Raw genomic sequence first — 19,096 nt, 5'->3', positions numbered from 1 at the left:
TCTCTTACCACTCGTCCATCAGCTCCTCAGAAATGTGGGCAAAGCCTAGAATTCTAAATGAATTACTCCCAAGCTTTGGATTTCTCTAGTTATCTCTAAGAATCTTAGAAATATATCATTTTCATTTGAAAAATAAGTTTGCTGGTGTCAGAAAAGTTTAGAATCGTCTCTCCAAATCCGTATTCTTAGCCAGAGGTCCCCAACCTTTTTGGCACCAGGGACTGGTTTCATGAAAGACGATTTTCCACGGATTGGGGGTGCGGAGCTTAGACAGCGATGCCAGCGATGGACGTGGCCGTAGCTGCTGTAAATACAGATACAGCTTCACTTGCTCCTCGCTTGCCCACTGCCCACCTCCCGCTGTGTGGCCGGGTTCCTAAGTTTCACTGAAGACAATTTTAATACAGACCAGGGGTGCGGGTGGGGGGATGCAGAGTTCAGGTGGGGATGCCAGACCCAGTTCCTAACAGGACCTGGACTGGTACCAGGCCACAGCCCAGGGGTTGGGGACCGCAGCTCTTAGCAGTAGCCAGGCAGCACACAGTGTGTGCTTATGTTAAAGCGACCTTTGTACAGGTGGAAAGTTAGCACTGCTTGGTCTGAGCGTGTCCGCATGTGCATCACACGCTTACGTTAGTGCTCAAATCCTAGCAAGACGCTTTGGGCTGTGCCCAGCGTGTATCCGTACACAGAGGCCCTCAGCGGAGCTACGGAATGTATCTGCTTACCCCCTTTATTCAATTTCCATTCTTCCACAAGATTATAGTAGAAGTCTGTTTTCTTTAATAGGATTTTCCATAGCTACATAGTCATTTTCTTTTTGTAATCACTGTTCTGTTTTTCATCCTTTCTTATTTCAGTTATTTACTTGACTTCTAAATTACTCTGTAGAATTCAAGATATACAAAGAGAACTTTTGTAATGAACATTTCTCAGTGTCCTGAAGTTGGAAACCAGCAGAAGAGTGGGAACGTTAAGGAAGGTGTGACACAGGCCAAATAGAGCTCTCCCAGTGGGATTCACCCCGCTCAGTGACAGTCCCCAGCCACCTGTCCCCCAACTACTGTGATCAGGGTTTCTGGGGCTTTCTCCTCAGGCCCCCAGGGCTGCTTTCCCAGAGGTAGCCTCTGCCATCCAGCCTGGTCCCAGGCAGCTGGTCTTGTACAGAAATGACCTTAGTGCCGCCTGTAGAGATCTCAGGATCTACACTGTCCACAGGGAGGTTATGGAGATTCTCATCTCGCTGTTCACTGCACACAGATTGCCGTGGATTCAGCCATTTCTAGCAGCCTCTGGTTTAATGTCCTGTTGTTCCCAGGCACCAGTCCTGGTGAAGCGTTTTCTTGGGCCTCCCGGTTAATCACCAGAACTAAGAGCTTTCGCATCCAGGCCCACCCACACCGCTCACTCCTACACACGCGCCAGAACTGCCACCCAGGGGCACGGCAGAACCGTAAGCTGTAGCGCCTCTCCACGTGTGGCCCATATTTCACCCTTAGATGGCTCCCCCCCCCCCCAGTGCTCCCCACCTCCCACCCCTGAGGACCGTGGTTCTGTGCAGGTACCTGTTGTGTGTCATGATGCCTATAACATGCCATCGTGTTTGTTCCTTCTCTGGTGCGGTATTAAGTGACACATCTCATCTGATATATACCCCTTCAGGTACACGCCTACATCATCAGCCACCTGAAGAAGGAGATGCCAAGCGTATTTGGGAAGGAAAACAAGAAGAGGGAACTTATCAGCAGGCTACCAGAAATCTACATTCAGCTACAGCGAGAACACCAGATTTCTGCGGGGGACTTCCCCGAAGTCAAGGCCATGCAGGTATTGGGAGCCTGTTACGGCGTCACGGGCAGAGGGTGGAGATGCAGTGCCCCGGTTCTGGCTAGCTGCCAGGGACACGTGGGGGTCTTGTGGTTTAGGATCAAGAAGAATGCAATGAATGGGTCTTCCTAATGGTGACCTGTGACAGTAGGCTGTGAATAAAGCAGAAAATTTCTGCCTTCTGGATGGAATATGGAAACAAAAGAGGACACGTAGCAAAAGGTAACCGAAATGAAGCTCACGTGAGAAAATCAGGTGAGCAGCCCTCTTAGACTGTGTTCAGGGAGGTTGGTGTGATTTGGGGTGACACCTATTTTTCAGAATCCTAGCACCTTAAGGGAATCAGCACCAGGAGTGGCCTTCAAGGTCACCAGGGGCCTCCTCAAGCCCTGCCTGGCCCTGCCCTGTGCCGTGGGATTATGTGCTCAGGCGGCCTTGCTGCTGCAGGCTGGGCAGAAGGAACTGTGTCACCCGCTCTGGCTACCTTCTGTCTTTCCGCATTTGATAGAGTGGTGGTTCCAAGAGATGTCTCTCCAGGGAGGACACGATTCTGCAGGTGTGATGAGAATTTGTCAGGGCTCCCTGTGGGACAGAGAGGAGCATGCAGGAGCCCTGTTCAGCCCGGTAGGTGATGCCCTATGGACCTGGATGGGTCAAGAGAAGCCAGAAATCTGGATTTGTAAAATCGCCTGATTTTCAAATTTTGGTTCAGACTTTCAAAAAATACTCCATGGGCCATACAAAGCCCACCTGCATACCGGCTGCTCACTGAGATCACTGTTACCATCTGCTGCCACAGAGTGACAGCACTAAAGTCCCTGCAGCCTAAAAACTGCAAGCAGGTGCAGCTGGAGGCAGGAGGAGGACAAGGCGAAAGAGGAGGAGAAGGCAGGGAGAGGGGAAGGTCAGGCAGTGGAGGCGAGGGTCAACAGGCAGCTGAAGGGGAAGTTTGGATCCTGAGGGTTTTTTAATGTAAGCTTTACGGAAATTACACACTAACTCGGGTGGGTTATTCTTACCGTTTTGATGACAGCTCTTGATGCCAAGGTTCAGGGTGAGTGTGTCTGGTACATACGATCTGGTTAAAATGATTTATTTGTATTTATTTAAGAATAAATACAGAAATGGCCGGGCATGATGGCTCGTGCCTGTAATCCTAGCACTCTAGGAGGCCCAGGCGGGAGAATGACTTGAGCTCAGGAGTTGGAGACCAGCCTGAACAAGAGTGAGACCCTGTCTCTACAAAAAATAGAAAAGTTAGCCGAGCGCAATGGCCCACGCCTGTAGTCCCAGCTACCTGGGAGGCTGAGGGAGGAGGATCTCTTGAGCCCAGGAGTTTGAGGTTGCTGTGAGCTATGATGGCACCACTGCACTCTACCCAGAGCGACGGAGCGAGGCTCTGTCTCAAAAAAAAAAAAAAAGAAGAAATACAGAAATGTCATTTTTCTTCCAGCAATGAAATAGGCATTCCTGTGCTCAGGGGATGGATGGGGTGTGTTCTGGTCCTGCGATAGCTAACTGGAGGGCTGTTGTGGCTTCTTGGAGCAGCCTCCCTGAGCAAGTCCCCAGTTCACACCCGTGGGTCAGGCCCTGTACCCCATGGCCAAACCCTAAGACAGCTGTTTCTTTGTACCCTTCAGATATTTCAGAAGGGAACTTGGTGTCCTGACTTAAATGACGGTTATGAAGAATTACACAGCCTGTGCTGTGTCTAGTGGGGACCTCATGAAGTTGCCAGGGTGCCCTGCCCAGGGAATGCTGCTCCCGAGACCTGGGGCTCACTAAGGCCTCCCGTACGGGGCCTCTCCTGCCAGTCCCCTGCAAGGGGAGCAGACAGGACCAGAGCTACTCCTGACTGAGTTAGCCTGGGCCTGGCCATGTCAGAGGACACCCAGGCCCCTTAGGGCTGGGGCTGAGGGACAGTCCTGGAGGAAGAAAGCAAGGAGAGTGAGGTCTCAGGAGCGGCCGCAGCCCATTGGCTGGAGGACACAGGGAGGACCCGGGCCTTTGTGGAGAAGCCCTGTGGTCAGGCCCTACACCAGGCACATTAACACTTTCAAGGGACACCTGGGTGTCCTAGGACAGGGAAAACAGGGTCCCACCTGACAGGGCCCTGTTCACTTGTGCTCATTTATTCATTCACCCAAGAAATATTAAGCCTGCTATGGCCAGCCACTGATCTAGGCCCCTGGAATAAATCGACAAACAAAAATGAACGAACAGGTAAAAATAATTTAGTCTTTGCCACTATGCCTGTGGCTAACAATGGAGGTTTTGACAGTGACCGACCCCATTGTCAGGACACATGCTCCTTGTTACAGTGCGAATACTGTTGTGCTTCAGTGTAATTAACTTAACGTCTCTCTCCCTCGGTAGACGGTAACTCTGTGAGACTGGTGACCTGTGCCCTGGTCTCCGCCATATCCCCACACCTGGGATATCGCAGGTGCTCAATGAATACATGCCGAGTGACTGAGCACGTCAGTGGAAATCCATGCCGTGCAGGCTCTCGGGTACTGAGTTTCTCAGGCCCTGACCCAGCCTGACTCCCAGGGCCTACAGACCAGGGTTTCCAGAGCAAAGCCCTGGAAGTGCAGGAACAGTCCTCTTTGGGAAGCCAGTTGGGTCCCAGTCACACCACTCCAAGCCCCCCAGACAGTCCCCAGGGAACAAGGTGGCCTGGAGCCCGTGGGCAGTGCTCCTTGTCATCTGAGACTTCAGGCTAGTTTGCTGTCACTCCGGAGGCATTGGGGGTGTGGGTTAGGGCCCCTGCCATCCCTGAGCCTGTTGAGAGTCTAACACCCCCTACCACATGGGCTCACCTCACTCCGACTGCATCTGGGACAGAAGGGGGACTCGTAAGCTTAGAGATGACCATGTTATGATCTTCGCACCTATCAGGGCCACGCAGAGGGCTCCCTATGCCAGCTTTGGGTTTCTGTCCTTCCTATTCTCTCCCAAGCTGGTCAGGGTGACTCTGACATGTGTTTTGAAGCTTTTCCCGGTCCTAGGACAGGCCCTGTGGCCTGCTCGTGAGGCTGCTTGTATCTGCCCCTCTGGGAAGGAATCTGACTCACGGCACAGGTGTGTCGATACCGCAGGTAAGCAGAGCACTAGAAAGTCCACCTCTATTGCTGACTCAGTCGTCCTCCCACTGGAGGGAGAATTTGGACCCCACAGCTAATGAGCTGGGAGCGTTTCAACAGCAGAGGGCAGCAGAGACGGCGCCACCCGCTCAGGCCCTCGTAGGCCTGAAAACCGCTTCTGCTCAGCACTGGCCCCGCGTGGGCAGGGGTAGCCTGGTCCGAGACTGGGCTGGAAACCACCCTTTGTCTCTAGAGAGAAAGCAGTTCCAGGATCCCGGGCGTGGTGGGTGCAATTGCTGATGGGGAAGTCTGTACATTCCCCAGTGTGTATTCATCCCAATAACAAGAATTGTTTTGGACCCACTCTGGGGGAGGGCAGGGATGACAGTGGTTTAGCAGGTACCCCCACTCCCTTGCCGGCCTGTGGGGGACCACAGGGACAAGAGCGGAGGACTTATTCCCTAGGCACCCTCCAGGACAGGAATAGCTGCTGGAAATACGTGGCCATTCCCCCTCTCGGGTGCTCCAGAAGTTTACGGTGCGAATCCACATCCCCCCCCCAGGGCTGGGGGGAAGTTTGGGCGGGCAGCACCTCCTTCTGCTTGGCCAGACACAGGGCTCTGTGTGCTCAGAGCACAGACTCATTCATGAGGAAATCGGGTAGGTGTCTGTGCGCCCAGGGAATCCAGACTTGCATGCCCGGCCGCACGGAGATTTTTGTGGGGGTCGCCTACTCCTCCACCTGTGTGGCTTCCTCTTTTCAGTCCCCGTGACTGACTGAGACGTTGGCAGCAGGAGCCCCAAATGCAGGCCACATTGTTTGGTGCTGATGTCAGGGCTGACATGCTGGCGACTGTGATCTGCCAGTGAGAGTGAAGGACATGGACACCAGCACTCACTTGCGAGCCCAGGCCTGCTCCACCCCACTGCTGTGAGCTGAGCACGGGCCGAGCACTGGGTTTCTACCCGGCTCCTCATGCTTAGACGGCCGCAGAGTTTGGTGCCTGAGAAAGTGTTAGAGGCCCCTCTCTAGAGGAATGTCGGCCTGCTTAGCTTCAGCTCTGTCCCAACACCATCTAAAGGTCCCGCCTCTGCTTCCAAATAATCAGCACGGAATTCCTGCCCTGACACACACCCTAGAGACCACAATGTTGACTCTCTGTCAGAAATGAGCTACACGTCCAACTACAGGGGACAGGGTAAATGAATGGCCCAGCGATGCAGTTCAGTATTATGTAGCTATTAAAAATAAGGTTATGGGTCGGGCATGGTGGCTCATGCCTGTAATCCTAGCACTCTGGGAGGCAGAGGCAGGAGGATCACTTGTAGCCAGGAGTTCAAGACCAGCCTGAGCAAGAGTGAGACCCTGTCTGTACAAAAAATGGAAAAGTAACCAGGCATGATGATGCATGCTCGTAATCCCAGCTACTCAGGAGGCTGAGGTAGGAGGATCCCTTAAGCCCAGGAGTTTGAGGTTACAGTGAGCTGTGATGATGCCATGACACTCTATCCCGCGTAACATAGCAAGACTCTGTCTCTAAAAAAATAAGGGTTATGTAAGAATATCATGGAAAGATGTGACATGTCATTTCTTAAAAACATGGGTTGTTTAACAGTGTAGTATTATCTCAGTTAAAGTGTGTGTGTGTGTGTGTGTGTGTGTGTGTGTGTGTGTGTGTGTGTGTAAAAATGGCTAGAAATGTATGCCCGAATATGCTAGCAGGGCTTATTGCTGGCTGGTGGGATTATAAGTTATTTTAAATTTTTATTTTTGCTTGCCAGGGTTTTTTTTTCAATTTTTTACAAAAAAGGCATGATGTTTATGATAGCACCAAGTTGGGGTTTGGGGGGGTTGTTTGTTTTCCCCTTATAGCCTGTCACTTTGCTTCTGTCCAAAACAATCAGGCCTGACTTTCCTTGAGAATCTCCCTGCCTCATCTCCAGAAAATTGAGTGGCCTACCCTTGGCCCCCTCTAGAACTGTTCGTACAGAGTTCACATAAAAACTGCCATACCTGGGATAATTCTGCATTTATTTGGTAAAATTGCTATTGAAGACATTTTTCATTAGATTTGAAGCCCCTCATGTAAAGACCTAGGTAACTCCCACAGGTCAGGGCCAGGGAAGGTTTGTCTCTTGCAATGAGGTACTTTCTCTCCTTGGACAGCAAGAGCTGTTTACAGCACTGAGACAGTGAGTGTCCCCACGGACTCCCCCCATCCCCACCCCCCACCCCCAAGCAGCTGCATACCTGGAGCTCCAAGCTCATCTGTGTTTTTTTTTTTGAGACAGAGTCTCGCTTTGTTGCCCAGGCTAGAGTGAGTGCCGTGGTGTCAGCCTGGCTCACAGCAACCTCAAACTCCTAGGCTCAAGCAATCCTGCTGCCTCAGCCTCCCGAGTAGCTGGGACTACAGGCACGTGCCACCATGCCCAACTAATATTTTCTCTATATATTAGTTGGCCAATTAATTTGTTTCTATTTATAGTAGAGACAGGGTCTCGCTCTTGCTCAGGCTGGTTTCGAACTCCTGACCTCGAGCAATCTGCCTGCCTCGGCCTCCCAGAGTGCTAGGTTTACAGGCGTGAGCCACCGTGCCCGGCCCCTCATCTGTGCTTATAGGGAGTCGCTTTCCCTAACCTGAGCCATGTTGTGATGTCTCCTTTCCTCTTCCTTTTAATGACTTCCTTTGTAATGACTTTCCTATATTTCATGTTATCCTTTTCTCACTGTAAGTCCTTTTTTAAATTTTTATTTTATTTTTCTTTCTGGTCACTGACTGGAAGCTCAAGGTTAAGTCCTTTTTGAAAGCAGGCAGGAACTAAACAACTGGAGTGTCCTTTGTCCATTATAACATAAGTTCCTTTAAAGCAGGAACTCTGGCTTTTCATATTTATGTCTGCAGGTCCTAGAACAGGGTCTGATGCATAGCAAATGACCAGTAAAATTTGGGTGGGTGGGGGGTGGATGGGTAGATGAAGGATGGATGGATAGGTAGATGTAAGATGAATGTGTGGATTATGATGTAGATGAAGGATGGATGGGTGGATGAAGGATGTATAGATAAAGGAAGGATGGATGGGTGAGTGGATGAAGGATAGATGGACGGATGGATAAAGGATGGATAGATAAAGGAAGGATGGATGGGTGAGTGGATGAAGGATAGATGGACGGATGGATAAAGGATGGATAGATAAAGGAAGGATGGATGGGTGAGTGGATGAAGGATAGATGGACGGATGGATAAAGGATGGATGGGTGGTGGGTGGATGAGTAACCACAGAACCAAGGTAGGAAGGGCTATTTCTATAGCACCATCCACAGAGCGTCTGTGGCATCCTGCAGCCTGCTTCCTCCTGGCCAAGCAGTTGCTGTGTTTCCTCCTGCTGCTTTGTTTGCTGACAGCCAGTTCTCCTGACAGGTGGGGACCTGTCCTGACCTGGTCAGTGGTACTTAGCTCTGTTGTCTGGGTTCATACACTTGCCCTCCCAGAACTACTACTCTCCCTCTTACCAGTTTCAACTTTTACTCATTTGTGCGCATTTTTGAAATGACAGCTGATTAGTGGTGATAACTCTATCTGTAAGAGCTGCATGGCCCTGGGTGAACACCTGCTTGGGGTAGCTTCTGTGCTTCTGGTCAGGCCGTGCTTTGGTGGGGCTGTTCCTATAGGGTTCCTACTTGAGTAGCCTCCTGGGCTCATTCCTACGAGGTTAGAGCCAGTGGGAAGGTACCCTAAACCACATTTTTTATCTGATCCCCAAACAAAGTCCTTCATTAATTGTTTCACCTAGATGTCGTCCCTCTGTTGCAGCTCCATGTTCCAGCACAGAGAGCATTAGCCAAGGGCCAGGGGACGGGACCTCTAGTCTTGACTCCGCCGGGATGCCCCACACAGCTCTCTGTACAACAGGTTCAATGCCTGCCCTTCCCACTCCCAGGATAGTTGTAAAGATCAACTGAAGTGTGTAGTACAACCACTTTGAGAGAGAAAATACGAATTCTCTAGAGCATTTAAAAAGGCAGGTGAAAGAGGGTTTCTCAGAGTCCTCGGGGGTTGCTGTCCCTTGTGCGACCACCAGCAGAGACTGGCTCCTGTAGAAGAAACCACATTGCATCCCATGCAGCGTGTTTCTTATTCCAAAAAAGCACTCCTGTATCTGGTGGGGGTGGATGTGAAGACCCGGCCGGAGCTCAGGAGTAGCGTGGTGGGATGTCTGCTCTGAGGGAGGATTACTCTCCCCCCCCCCCGCCACCCCCACCCCCCCGCCGCCCCTGCCTGTTTCCTCCCGAGAGCGAGCACGTGACCAAGCCTGTGCTTCCCCTCTGCAGGAGCAGCTGGAGAACTACGACTTCACCAAGTTCCACTCGCTGAAGCCCAAGCTGATCGAGGCCGTGGACAACATGCTGAGCAGCAAGATCTCGTCCCTGATGAGCCTCATCAGCCAGGAGGAGATGAGCGTGCCCACGCAGCTGGTGCAGGGTGGCGCCTTCGACGGCACCGCCGAGGGCCCCTTCAACCACGGCTACGGGGAGGGCGCCAAGGAGGGCGCCGATGAGGAGGAGTGGGTCGTGGCCAAGGACAAGCCCGTCTACGACGAGCTCTTCTACACCCTGTCGCCCGTCAACGGCAAGATATCGGGCGTCAACGCCAAGAAGGAGATGGTGACCTCCAAGCTGCCCAATAGCGTCCTGGGCAAGATCTGGAAGCTGGCCGACTGCGACAGCGACGGCATGCTGGACGACGAGGAGTTCGCGCTGGCCAAGCACCTCATCAAGATCAAGCTCGACGGCTACGAGCTGCCCAGCAGCCTGCCCCCCCACCTCGTGCCCCCCTCTCACAGGAAGTCCCTGCCGAAGGCCGACTGAGGGGCGGGCCGTGGCAGGGGAATCGGGGGACCTGGGCCGAGGCCTGCTCTGCCACTGACTTCACCGAATGACCTTGGGCAAGGCACTGCCCTCTCCGTGCCTTGGTTTCCCCATCTGTAGAATGTGGAGGGCAGACACTGGACACTAGATGAGGTCCTTTCACCTTCAAAATTCCCTGAGTTTCTATCAAAATATTAGGGGGCCAAGGATGGGTCAGGGGATGGAAGGGTTCAGAAGAAAGGGAAATTGTCCAAAGATTCTCTGGAGCCTGGAGAAGCACGTGGAGACTGGGGTTTGGCAGAGTCCCAGGAACCTTGGGGAGTGGGCTGGGGGCTCCCTGGGCTGTTTGCCATCACAGATGACCTCTGGAGCACCTGTCTGTCCCTCAGAGGGCACCAGGGGGCAGCAAAGATGATCTTATTTATTTTGTTTTCTGCTGTATTTAGCGTGGGGGGAAAAAATAGAGTAGAGGGTTTCTGCTCTTTCCAGACTGTCTACCAAAGAGTAGAAGACAGATGTCCTGGGTCAGGGAGGAGGTGTGCTACTTCTGTGCCCCGTCCCTTCTGCAAGCCCCAGCAGGGCCAGCAGCCAGGCCCAGGAGTGTGTCTGTCCCAGAACCCACTGACCAGATGACCTCCCCTTGCAGGCCTCCCTCCTGGGGCCTTCCCAGTAAAGCTGTATGTGATTAGGAATTCGGAACTCACAACCATTTTTAACCCCTAGCAGGACTTCCACTTTGCATTTCAAGTCACGTTGCAGTCTGAAGATTAACTTTTCTTACTGCTGTGTCTGATAAGTAGTAGCAAAGTCTGTATGCTTAAACTACAGTAAGGAAAAGTTCTCCTCAGTCATCGCCTAGTGTGGCCCTGGCCCTCAGCCATTAAACATCCCCAAGGCTCCTTGTTAGAAGGCAGGATTTAAAGTCGGTGAAAACCTGTCTTAGTGTGCGCAGTGTCCTGGGCCCTGCGGACACGGGTGGATGAGAGACCAGCCCTGCCCTGGGCTGGTGAGTAGCAAAGATCAGTCTGCCAGAGTGAGACATTGTTTTTGTAGAAAACAGGCAGTTACTATGTCCAGTGTTTTTTGTTTTTATTTTTTCTTTACAGGATAAAAGTCTTTATACAGAAACAAAGTGGAATCTTTCATATAAAACCTTTTCCTCGAAGGTTCCGTGGTCCATGTCATGAGTGCCTGGCACGACACAGATTTGGGCGCTGACCTTTGCACTGGCTCCAAGTGTGCCTTGCCCAGCTCCCCCGAGGACACCTGTAGGGGCCGCTGGTCCCGATGCCCATGTCAAGGACAGGGGGTTCATTCTTACCACCCTCCCTGCTCCCTGGGCACCTGCGCGGGGCGGCAAGTGACTTTCACCGTTATTTATGCAAAAAGAGAGACACAAAACAGTGGTGGGTGCATGGCATGGGCCCCGCGGTCACCAGAAATAAATGAAATCAGAACAGTCCCACTGAACCCTCTAAAAACCATATGATCTTTTTCTTGTCACCTGCCTGTGGTGACATCAAGGCCAGAGCTGCAGATTCAAGAGCAAACATTTGTGGGGGAAGCATTGATACCCAGATACCAACCCTTACACTCCCTAGCTTACTTTCTAAATAATTCAGTTTTAAGAGAAGTAAATGCATAATGTGGTTTTTTAGCCTTAATGAGAACTTTTAAATTAATTAAACACGTAGGAAAGAAACACAATCCCAGTACTGTACTGTGAGCAGATAGTTCTGTGAACACGTAAGCACAGCCCCAAGTCTGAGCACAGTGGAGACCACCAGAGGGTAAGCTGAGGAGGAGAAGAGAGGGCTCGTTTGTCCAAAGGCTTAGTGATGCCAGTGAGGGCTGATTTTCCACTCAGAATCATCTTGCTTCTTAAACTCTGCTCAGTTGTCATATAGAAACATAAATTTATATAAATATATATGTCATGTGAGTATTTTTAAAATTTATCAATGTGTACATATGTAGATATGGCCAAGTTTTGTTTATATAGACATATGGGAACACTTCTTTTAGGGGGCAGAAGTCTGAGGTTTCCGGTTTCTCCGTGGAAGGAAGCTTCTCAGGGTGTTGTGACCTCCCTACCCCACACCCTCAGATGGCAGAGACTTCTGGCAGCTGAATTCTTTCTCTGCTGGGACTCGGTGATGTTCTCAGGGGCGGGGAGGAGGGGCAAAAGGAAATTATGTGTCTGCTTTTCGTAATATGCTCTTTTACAACACAAAGTCATTTACCATGTAAGGTTCACCGGGAAGGAAAAGACTAGAAAACATCAGGGATGGTGACCAAGCAAGGACTTGTATCTTCCCAGGATGGCACAAAGTTCCTTGAGTCCCTGTCCAAACTGCCAGTTGCCCCTTCGCGGCAGGGCCTTGGGGCCATACCCAGGGTCTACTCCCCTCAGCTGTGTTGCCCTTCCCACACCACCCCAAGTTTCAGAGAACCCCCCGCCCAGAGTATTTGTGTGTGGCAGGGAGGGTGGAAGTGCCTAAACTCTCGAACCATAAAACTAGCTTAATGCGCTCCCGGATTGCACAGAAGGAAGTCTGAGCACCTTGAGGCCCTACTGTCTACACGGCATGTAGCATCGCGTGGCACGGACCTTGCAGTCTCGAGTTTAGAGAGAAAATGAAAACTGTAGCCTGTTCCTCCCAAAGACAACTTCCAGGTTGTCAGCCTGCCCGTGGGGTCCTCCTGACCCTTTCTGCAAAGAAATGTTGCACTCAGACTTGTGGAAACTCTGGGGCTGCCTGGGACATGCGCATGTCACACCTGCTTCCGCCTCATGCTCCAAGTGGCAGCGTCTGTCAGTTCTTTTCTCTCAAGACTCCAAACACACCGCACACTTGGATGGCCCCAGAGCAGGGCCACTCGTTGCAGGGGAGGGCTGTTCGTTTAGTTCACCTTGTTTCTCCGAGGCTGGCCCCCGTTCTCTCTTGAACACTGTCATTATGTAGCAGTGGCACCTTTGGATTTGGGGCTGTGGTTCCTCCTACACGATCATAAGCCTTGAGGAGTTGAATTCTGTGTTGTGTGGTCAGGTGTCTGGGCAGGTGACAACACATGAGGAGATGCAAAATCCCTCCTGCTCTACCCCCAATCCCTGCCCTCGTCACCAGCCCCCTGGAGAAGCCCCGCTGCCCTGACTGCAGTCCCGTGGCTCTGCTGGGCCTCTAAGGGTGCCACCTCTCTGCCACACCCAGAGTCCACTGCCAGGAGCAGCTGCTGCCTGGACTTGCCACCTCACACATGCCCAGAGGGGACCCAGGACAAATTGCCTTGAAGATGAGGAAAGCATTTTACTGCTTGTTCCCTCCATGGAATGTCGCAGAAGAATAACACTTTTAGGACAGATGACCACTGAGTTTATTCAGGAACACGCAGGCCTAATTTAAGAGTGTATCAGTTTGCCTGTCCATTAACCGGTGCAGTTAATACACAATGCTTCTATTTTTCTTTCCTTTTGTAATCTTGCTTAGAAGTGTCAAAAACAAAAAATCCGCAGTCTACTGATGAATAAACTTGTGGAAAAACACTACTGTTCTCCCGTTGGCTCTGGCTTTGCGGTGGCTGTGTGTGTGTCAGCCGTCTGGAGGAAAGCGTGCATCCCAGGATCCAGTTTGAAATGAGGTAGAAGAGTTAGGGTGGCCCTGTGAACCCTCCTGCGCTCTCTGGTGGGGGAAGGGAGGCCCCCCAAATGGGGCTGCTCCAGAAGGAAAGCAGCCCGGCAGGCTGCGGGCACAGGGTGGGGAGGCTGGTGGTACAGGCAGCAGAGGCCCAGGCCCCAGAGTGGCTGGAAGCCCAGACAGGAGGGAGTCGTGGAGGTGGGCGCTTCGGGGGCTGGGACAAAGCATCGACGAGCATGCTCTCGGGACACTCGGGAAGAGCCCCTGGGTGTCTGGCATCACTTCTGCCTCTTGCCACACCTCACAGGTGTGTCCTGCCCATAGTAGACATCTGGATTTGTCCCATTGGCACTATCTACTTTTTTGGTGATCCAGACCTAGAATTTCCTTTGCAGAGCACTCCCCTCTCCCCACCCTCACTCTGAGCCATGAGGTTTGGGTGAGGTAGACCCCAGTGCCTTGGTCACAGATACTGGTTCAGGAATGGACACATGGCCCAATTCAAGCCTATGAGCACCAGGCCCCCCAGACCTGTTCCAAGTCTTAGGAGAGATGTTCTCTCTTCTCTGAACCATGCAGTGTAAAAGAAGTGAGCCTATTGGTGCAAAAATATAAATGGAATTAATGAGGAGTGTCCAGAGCTCCTGGGTGCAGGGGAGAGAAACCAGCCTGGCAGGAGTCACCCTGTGGAGCATGAAGGCAGCATTGAGAAAGGCACAGGAAATCCAGGTCTATGGTGATATCATTTGAGCTGCTGGATCAAGCCTCACCTGAAGTCCTAATCCTGCTGGATTTTTCAATTATGCGGGCCAGTACCTTCCCTTTATATCATTTAAACCAGTTCAACTTGAGGTTTCAGTTTTACTTGCAACATGAATAATCCAAACTTTGTACTGACCAACAGAGTTCTCAGGGTTCCACAGGGGCTGCAATTGGTCACAGCCAAAAAGGAGCTGGTCCTTGCAGTGTGTGCAGTGGCTTTGGCTGCAGTTGAGATAGGGAGGAAGGAAAGCAGTCCTCCAGCCCCATCCAACAACTGCAAAAGCAGCAGTCTCTGTCGAGATCTATCATGCAGTTCAGCCTGTCCTCCGGTGCCAACATCACACAGGACGCTGTGGGCCAAGGGTCTCAACAGGAGGAGAAACAAGCTCAGTCATCCCTGGGGTAAAGAGTTGCGGGGAGGACCTCCCGGAAGAAGCAGGATTTTAACTGGGGCTGACAGGATAGGTGAGTGCGGATGATAGGCAAAGGGAAGAGACATTCTAACCTGAGAGAAAGCCGATGCCCAGCCTTGGTGCAGGAAAGCCACGTTCCTGTCCGGGAAAGAGTGGACCACGGGGAGCACCCTAGGGTGAGTGGAGGGAGAGGCGCCTGCTTAGGTAAACTGGGGGGCTGCAAAGGCCTTGTTCCAGCAAGGTCTGAGGAGCCTGGTTTTCCTCGCAGGCAGCGGGGGTCCTCCGGGTCGCAGGGAGCTCTGCTTCAGGCGGTGGCGTGCGGAGGCTGAGGAGTTGGAGGACAGTGCTGAGGCCGCAGGGGCAGAGAGAGCAGAAGGTGGGGCGCTGGGAGGCACAGGCGCAGCAGTCAGCGGCAGGATCCGAGGCTGCGAGCAAGGAAGGGGTGCAGGCTCATCTCAAGCGTCCAGAAGCCAGCCGGTGGTGGGGGGGACCTCGCAGAGCGAGGACAGCGGGAGAGGAAGCATCTCTCGGACACAAGGGAGCTGCTCCCCACCCGAGGCTACAGCACCTGTCAGCATGGCCCTCTGCTGTCTCGGTCCCTGGGGGTCAGGTGTGACTCGTGAGGCCTGGCTCAGGAGGGCAGGCCACGGCTGCCAGGAGCACCTCCCCGGGGAGCGCAGCCTCTCTTGTCAGAGGCTCTGGGGCTGCTCGGGGACCCACGCACAGACACAGCCCAGCCCGATGGCTGCTACCCTGAGCGTGGCCAGAGAGCTGTGCGAAACCACCAGAATCAGCACCCGCTTTCGCTCTGCGAGAAGTCGGAGGGTGCTCGGGGAGAGGGGGACAGGAGCCCCGGGGCTCCCTCTGCACCCGCCGCCTCCATACCTGGGCCACAGCTAGCTCTGCGGCGCCCCAGCGCCAACACTGAGACTGTGACTCTGGAGGAGACTCCACAGCCTTTGCAGTCCGGGTCACCCCTTCCTAGGGGGAGCCCCTGGCTTGGGAGGACACCCACCCTTCAGCGCGGGCTAGGCAGGGTGCATTGCTATCAGGGCCCGGGAAGCCCAGCCCCGGGGTTGAGGGTGGCCCCTGTCTCTGGCCGCTCCCTGGGGTGTGCGAGAGGAAGACGGCCCAGCACGCTCGCTCCCAGCCACCGTGGCTGCTCGCAGAGGCCCCTGGCAGGTGAAGAAGGGCAGCCCCAGATTTCGAGTGAGTCCACTCGCTTCCAATAGAGGCTCTGCCCTCTGGTGCCACTTTCCCAGACCCCAGTGCCCCCACGGTGCCCCGATGAGCCGACAAGTCTGTCCCAAGGGCCTCTGTGTCCCGGGGCCAGGACCCCCACCTGTCGCTGGGGAAGTCGCTGGGGGCCAAGGATGGAGGATGGGGGAGGATGGGCAATGGGCCTGGAGCATTCTTGAGCCACCCCCTCCCAGTCTGCGCCACGCCCTGCGGCAGGTGGGAGGACAATGCAGCCTGTGTGCCGTCACCCCAACCCGCTGGCCCAAGGGGAGGGCTGTGGCGAGGCCCCAGCTCCAGCCTCGGCCTCGCCGCATGTCTCTCCTCCCTGTGCAGTCCCTGCTAAACGCCATCTCCATCTGCCCACCAGGGCCTCCTCCCCGGGACCCAGACATCACCAAGGGAAGCAGTTTCCCTCTTTCCTTCCACCTGCCCTGCTCAACCCAAAGAGCAGCAGCCAGTCACTGTGGCTGAGGCACCTGGCGGCAGGGGCTCTGAGAAGAAGAATCTGGAAGGTAGGGTGAAGCAAAGGGGGCCTTGGGCCATTCAAGCACAGGTGACCAGCCAGGAGCACCAGACCTCACCTGGCTAGGCTCCAAGCCACAACCCCACCAAACGTGGGGACAGTCTGGCGGAGCAGGGCCCCCAGGTCCCTAGCAGAGGGGTCGTCAGTATCCACCTCCTCCCCGGATCTCCATGCCCCCGGTGTCCAGGCTTAGGGAGATGTCCAGTGGCCTCTTGTTCCCAAGGGCTGCAGGACTGATGGTGGGTCGGCCCCGAGGTCCCGGCAGCCCTGCAGCGGGAGGCCCAGACACACAGCTCTAGGTCCCCCCCAGTCCAGGCCCCACCATGGACTGTGAGTACGAGATGGGCCACGTCCGCAAGCTGCAGGCACGGCACATGCAGATGCAGGAGAAGACCTTCACCAAGTGGATCAACAACATCTTCCAGCACGGCCAGGTGAGCGTAGCCGGGTGCACCCCTCGGCCCACCCCTATGGTGTCCCCAGCTCTGGCCAGTGGACCTGGGGGACAGGCTGTGGGGTCACCTGCCTGAGGCTTCTCCTGACCCCACAGCAGAGCTGAGGCCAGAGCTCCTTCCTCCAAAGCCGCTGCTCAGGGCTGCACCTCCCAGGCCCCGGGATGGGGCGGGCGGGGAAGGCCGGGCTGACCCTGTACCTCCCCCCAACCCCTGCTAGGTGGGGATCAGGATCCAGAACCTGTATGCGGAGCTGGCTGATGGCACCCACCTACTGCGGCTGCTGGAGCTCATCTCAGGGGAGGCCCTGCCACCCCCGAGCCAGGGCCGCCTGCGCGTGCACTTCCTGGAGAACAGCAGCCGAGCTCTGGCCTTCCTCAGGGCCAAGGTGAGCCCCAGCAAAGGGCATGGTGCTGGGGCAGGCAGCTGGGACAGGCCGGAGACTGGATCGTCCTTCCAGGGCTGGGCCGCAGGGCAGAGCGGGGACCTGAGGCCCGTATAAAGGAGGGGCAGCTGGGCTGCAGAGGTGCAGGAAGCAAAGGCTGCCACGACAGCACGCCTGGCCTGGAGGGCACCACCGGCCAAGGCAGGAACAAGCAGCCTCCCTGCTAGGACTGAAAATGCCACTGTCTGTAATAAGAGAGCAGCGCAGAATTCTAAGCCAAAAGGAGCTTAGTGTTCTCTTAACCTCCTCATTTCATAAACGAGGGAACAGAGGCGAGATTTATTCCCCAGGCAAGATGGATGGTTAACTGGCCAGCAAAGCCTGGTGGTGGGGCCGTGGGAGTCCGGCAGTGAGAGGAAACAAAGGGAAGAGCCTGGCAGTGCGGGCAGAGGTGCAGAGCCTGTCCTGGATGAGGAGAAAGAAGGGCCTTAGCAAACAGGAGGGAGCCAGAGTCACCGGAAAGAAAGGGACAGGCCAAAGAGATCGTTGCCAAAAGGAGACAAGAGCTCCAGGGACACAGAGGGACCCTTATGGCCAGTGTCTGTGGGCTGTGCAGGGTGGGGCAGGGCAGGGGGGCCCTGAGCAGGGGTCATATATTGAGAACCAAGGAAGACCAAGGGCTCTTGGAGGTGGCTGTCCCAGGAGGCTGTGACGTCACTGAGCTGGAGCTGGCTGGACCAAGCCTGAGTATGTGTGCCTGTCACTTATGTCCAGGCATGGAGCTTACACTGGGCCGCCTGGGAGCCTGTGCTGAGGAGAGCCAGGGAGGGGAGAAGCCAAAGCAAAGGGAGGGGCAGCGACGGGAGCCCCAGCACTTGCAAGAGCAGGAGCTGCCAGCTGCAGAAGGCCAGGCCCTATTTGGTCCCAGGGACAATGACCCTGTGAGCCTTCATCTCCCCTCCAGGGCCTTGGGAAGGGTATGAACCCCAGGGCCTTTCTCAGAGGCACTGCAGCTGTCCCTAAGCTTTGATGTACAGCATGTCACTGACAGCTGTGAAGGTGACAACCTTGTCTCCACATACACATGAGGCAACTGTGGTCAAGGACAGACAAGAGAGTTGGCCCCAAACACACAGTTAGTAAGTGGCAGAATGCAGAATGACGGATTTATGGAGACCTTGCCTTGCTCTGGGCGTTCTACGCCAGGCGCTGAGGGTACAGTAAGCAGAGCCCAGACCCTGAGCTCGAGGCACCTGTGGTTTCAGCAGGAGACAGAGTAACTGAACCCAGCCCAGCAGGATGCTGGTAAACGTTTAGTGATGGACTATCTGGGGAAAAAAAAGCTTTGGTTTGTAGTATTTGCTGATTTCTCTGGTGTCAATACTCCCATCGTGGCTAGTTCAAGCTACCAGCATGCCATGGCTAAGCAAGGAGCCAGGTGGATTAGCTCTCACCAGCTGCTGGGAGCAGACTGAACACTCCAACTCCAAGGCGTGGTGAACGCAGGAGAGACCGGTGTGCCAGGGACAAGAGGGAAGAGCCAGACGGAACAAAGTGTGCCGGGGACGCAGCTCCTCCCACGGGCTAGTGGTCAGCTAAGCCAGTTGTCCTCCAGGTCTTAGGAGAGTCTCTTCTCTCTTCCTTTCTTCACTCAGTACTTACTGGTTGATCACCTACTGTGAGCCAGGCACTCTACTATATGCTTGAGATACATCAGGGACAAAGCCAAGCTCCCTCTCCGAGCAGGGAAAGGGATCAAGTGTGTGCATTTGGCTGGGGGAATGGCCCTCAGCTTTCTATTTTAAATAAGGTGGTCAGGGTGGGCCACATAAAAAAAGTGACATTTGAATACAGACTTAGAGGAAGAGAGGGGAGTAGCCATACAGCACCTGGGGAATAATACTTGC

At 54.1% G+C, this 19,096-nt stretch overlaps 2 protein-coding genes across 3 annotated transcripts in view; both read left to right on the top strand.

The window, feature by feature from the left end:
• Positions 1 to 13,324, top strand: part of EHD4 (EH domain containing 4) — a 73,113-nt gene extending 59,789 nt beyond the window's left edge. Inside the window, exons 5-7 of one of the 2 annotated variants that reach the window (XR_012919762.1) lie at positions 1,663 to 1,827; positions 9,244 to 11,821; positions 12,804 to 13,324. Coding sequence is in view for 1 of the 2 variants with exons in the window: in XM_012766505.2 (XP_012621959.1) it covers positions 1,663 to 1,827; positions 9,244 to 9,780 (702 nt within the window). In the remaining variant the exon portion in view is untranslated. Of the gene's footprint in view, positions 1 to 1,662; positions 1,828 to 9,243 lie in introns of both variants that reach the window. The other variant, XM_012766505.2, reaches the window with a different exon arrangement.
• A 162-nt stretch (positions 13,325 to 13,486) lies between these two features.
• Positions 13,487 to 19,096, top strand: part of SPTBN5 (spectrin beta, non-erythrocytic 5) — a 47,117-nt gene continuing 41,507 nt past the window's right edge. Inside the window, 6 exon segments of the mRNA XM_076004635.1 lie at positions 13,487 to 13,613; positions 14,859 to 14,966; positions 15,284 to 15,522; positions 16,197 to 16,341; positions 16,584 to 16,786; positions 17,025 to 17,192. Coding sequence (XP_075860750.1) covers positions 13,487 to 13,613; positions 14,859 to 14,966; positions 15,284 to 15,522; positions 16,197 to 16,341; positions 16,584 to 16,786; positions 17,025 to 17,192 — 990 coding nt within the window.

This window comes from Microcebus murinus, chromosome 6 (assembly GCF_040939455.1).
Source record: "Microcebus murinus isolate Inina chromosome 6, M.murinus_Inina_mat1.0, whole genome shotgun sequence".
Taxonomy (NCBI): Eukaryota; Metazoa; Chordata; class Mammalia; order Primates; family Cheirogaleidae; genus Microcebus; species Microcebus murinus.
This window is presented reverse-complemented; position numbering and strand designations above follow the sequence as displayed.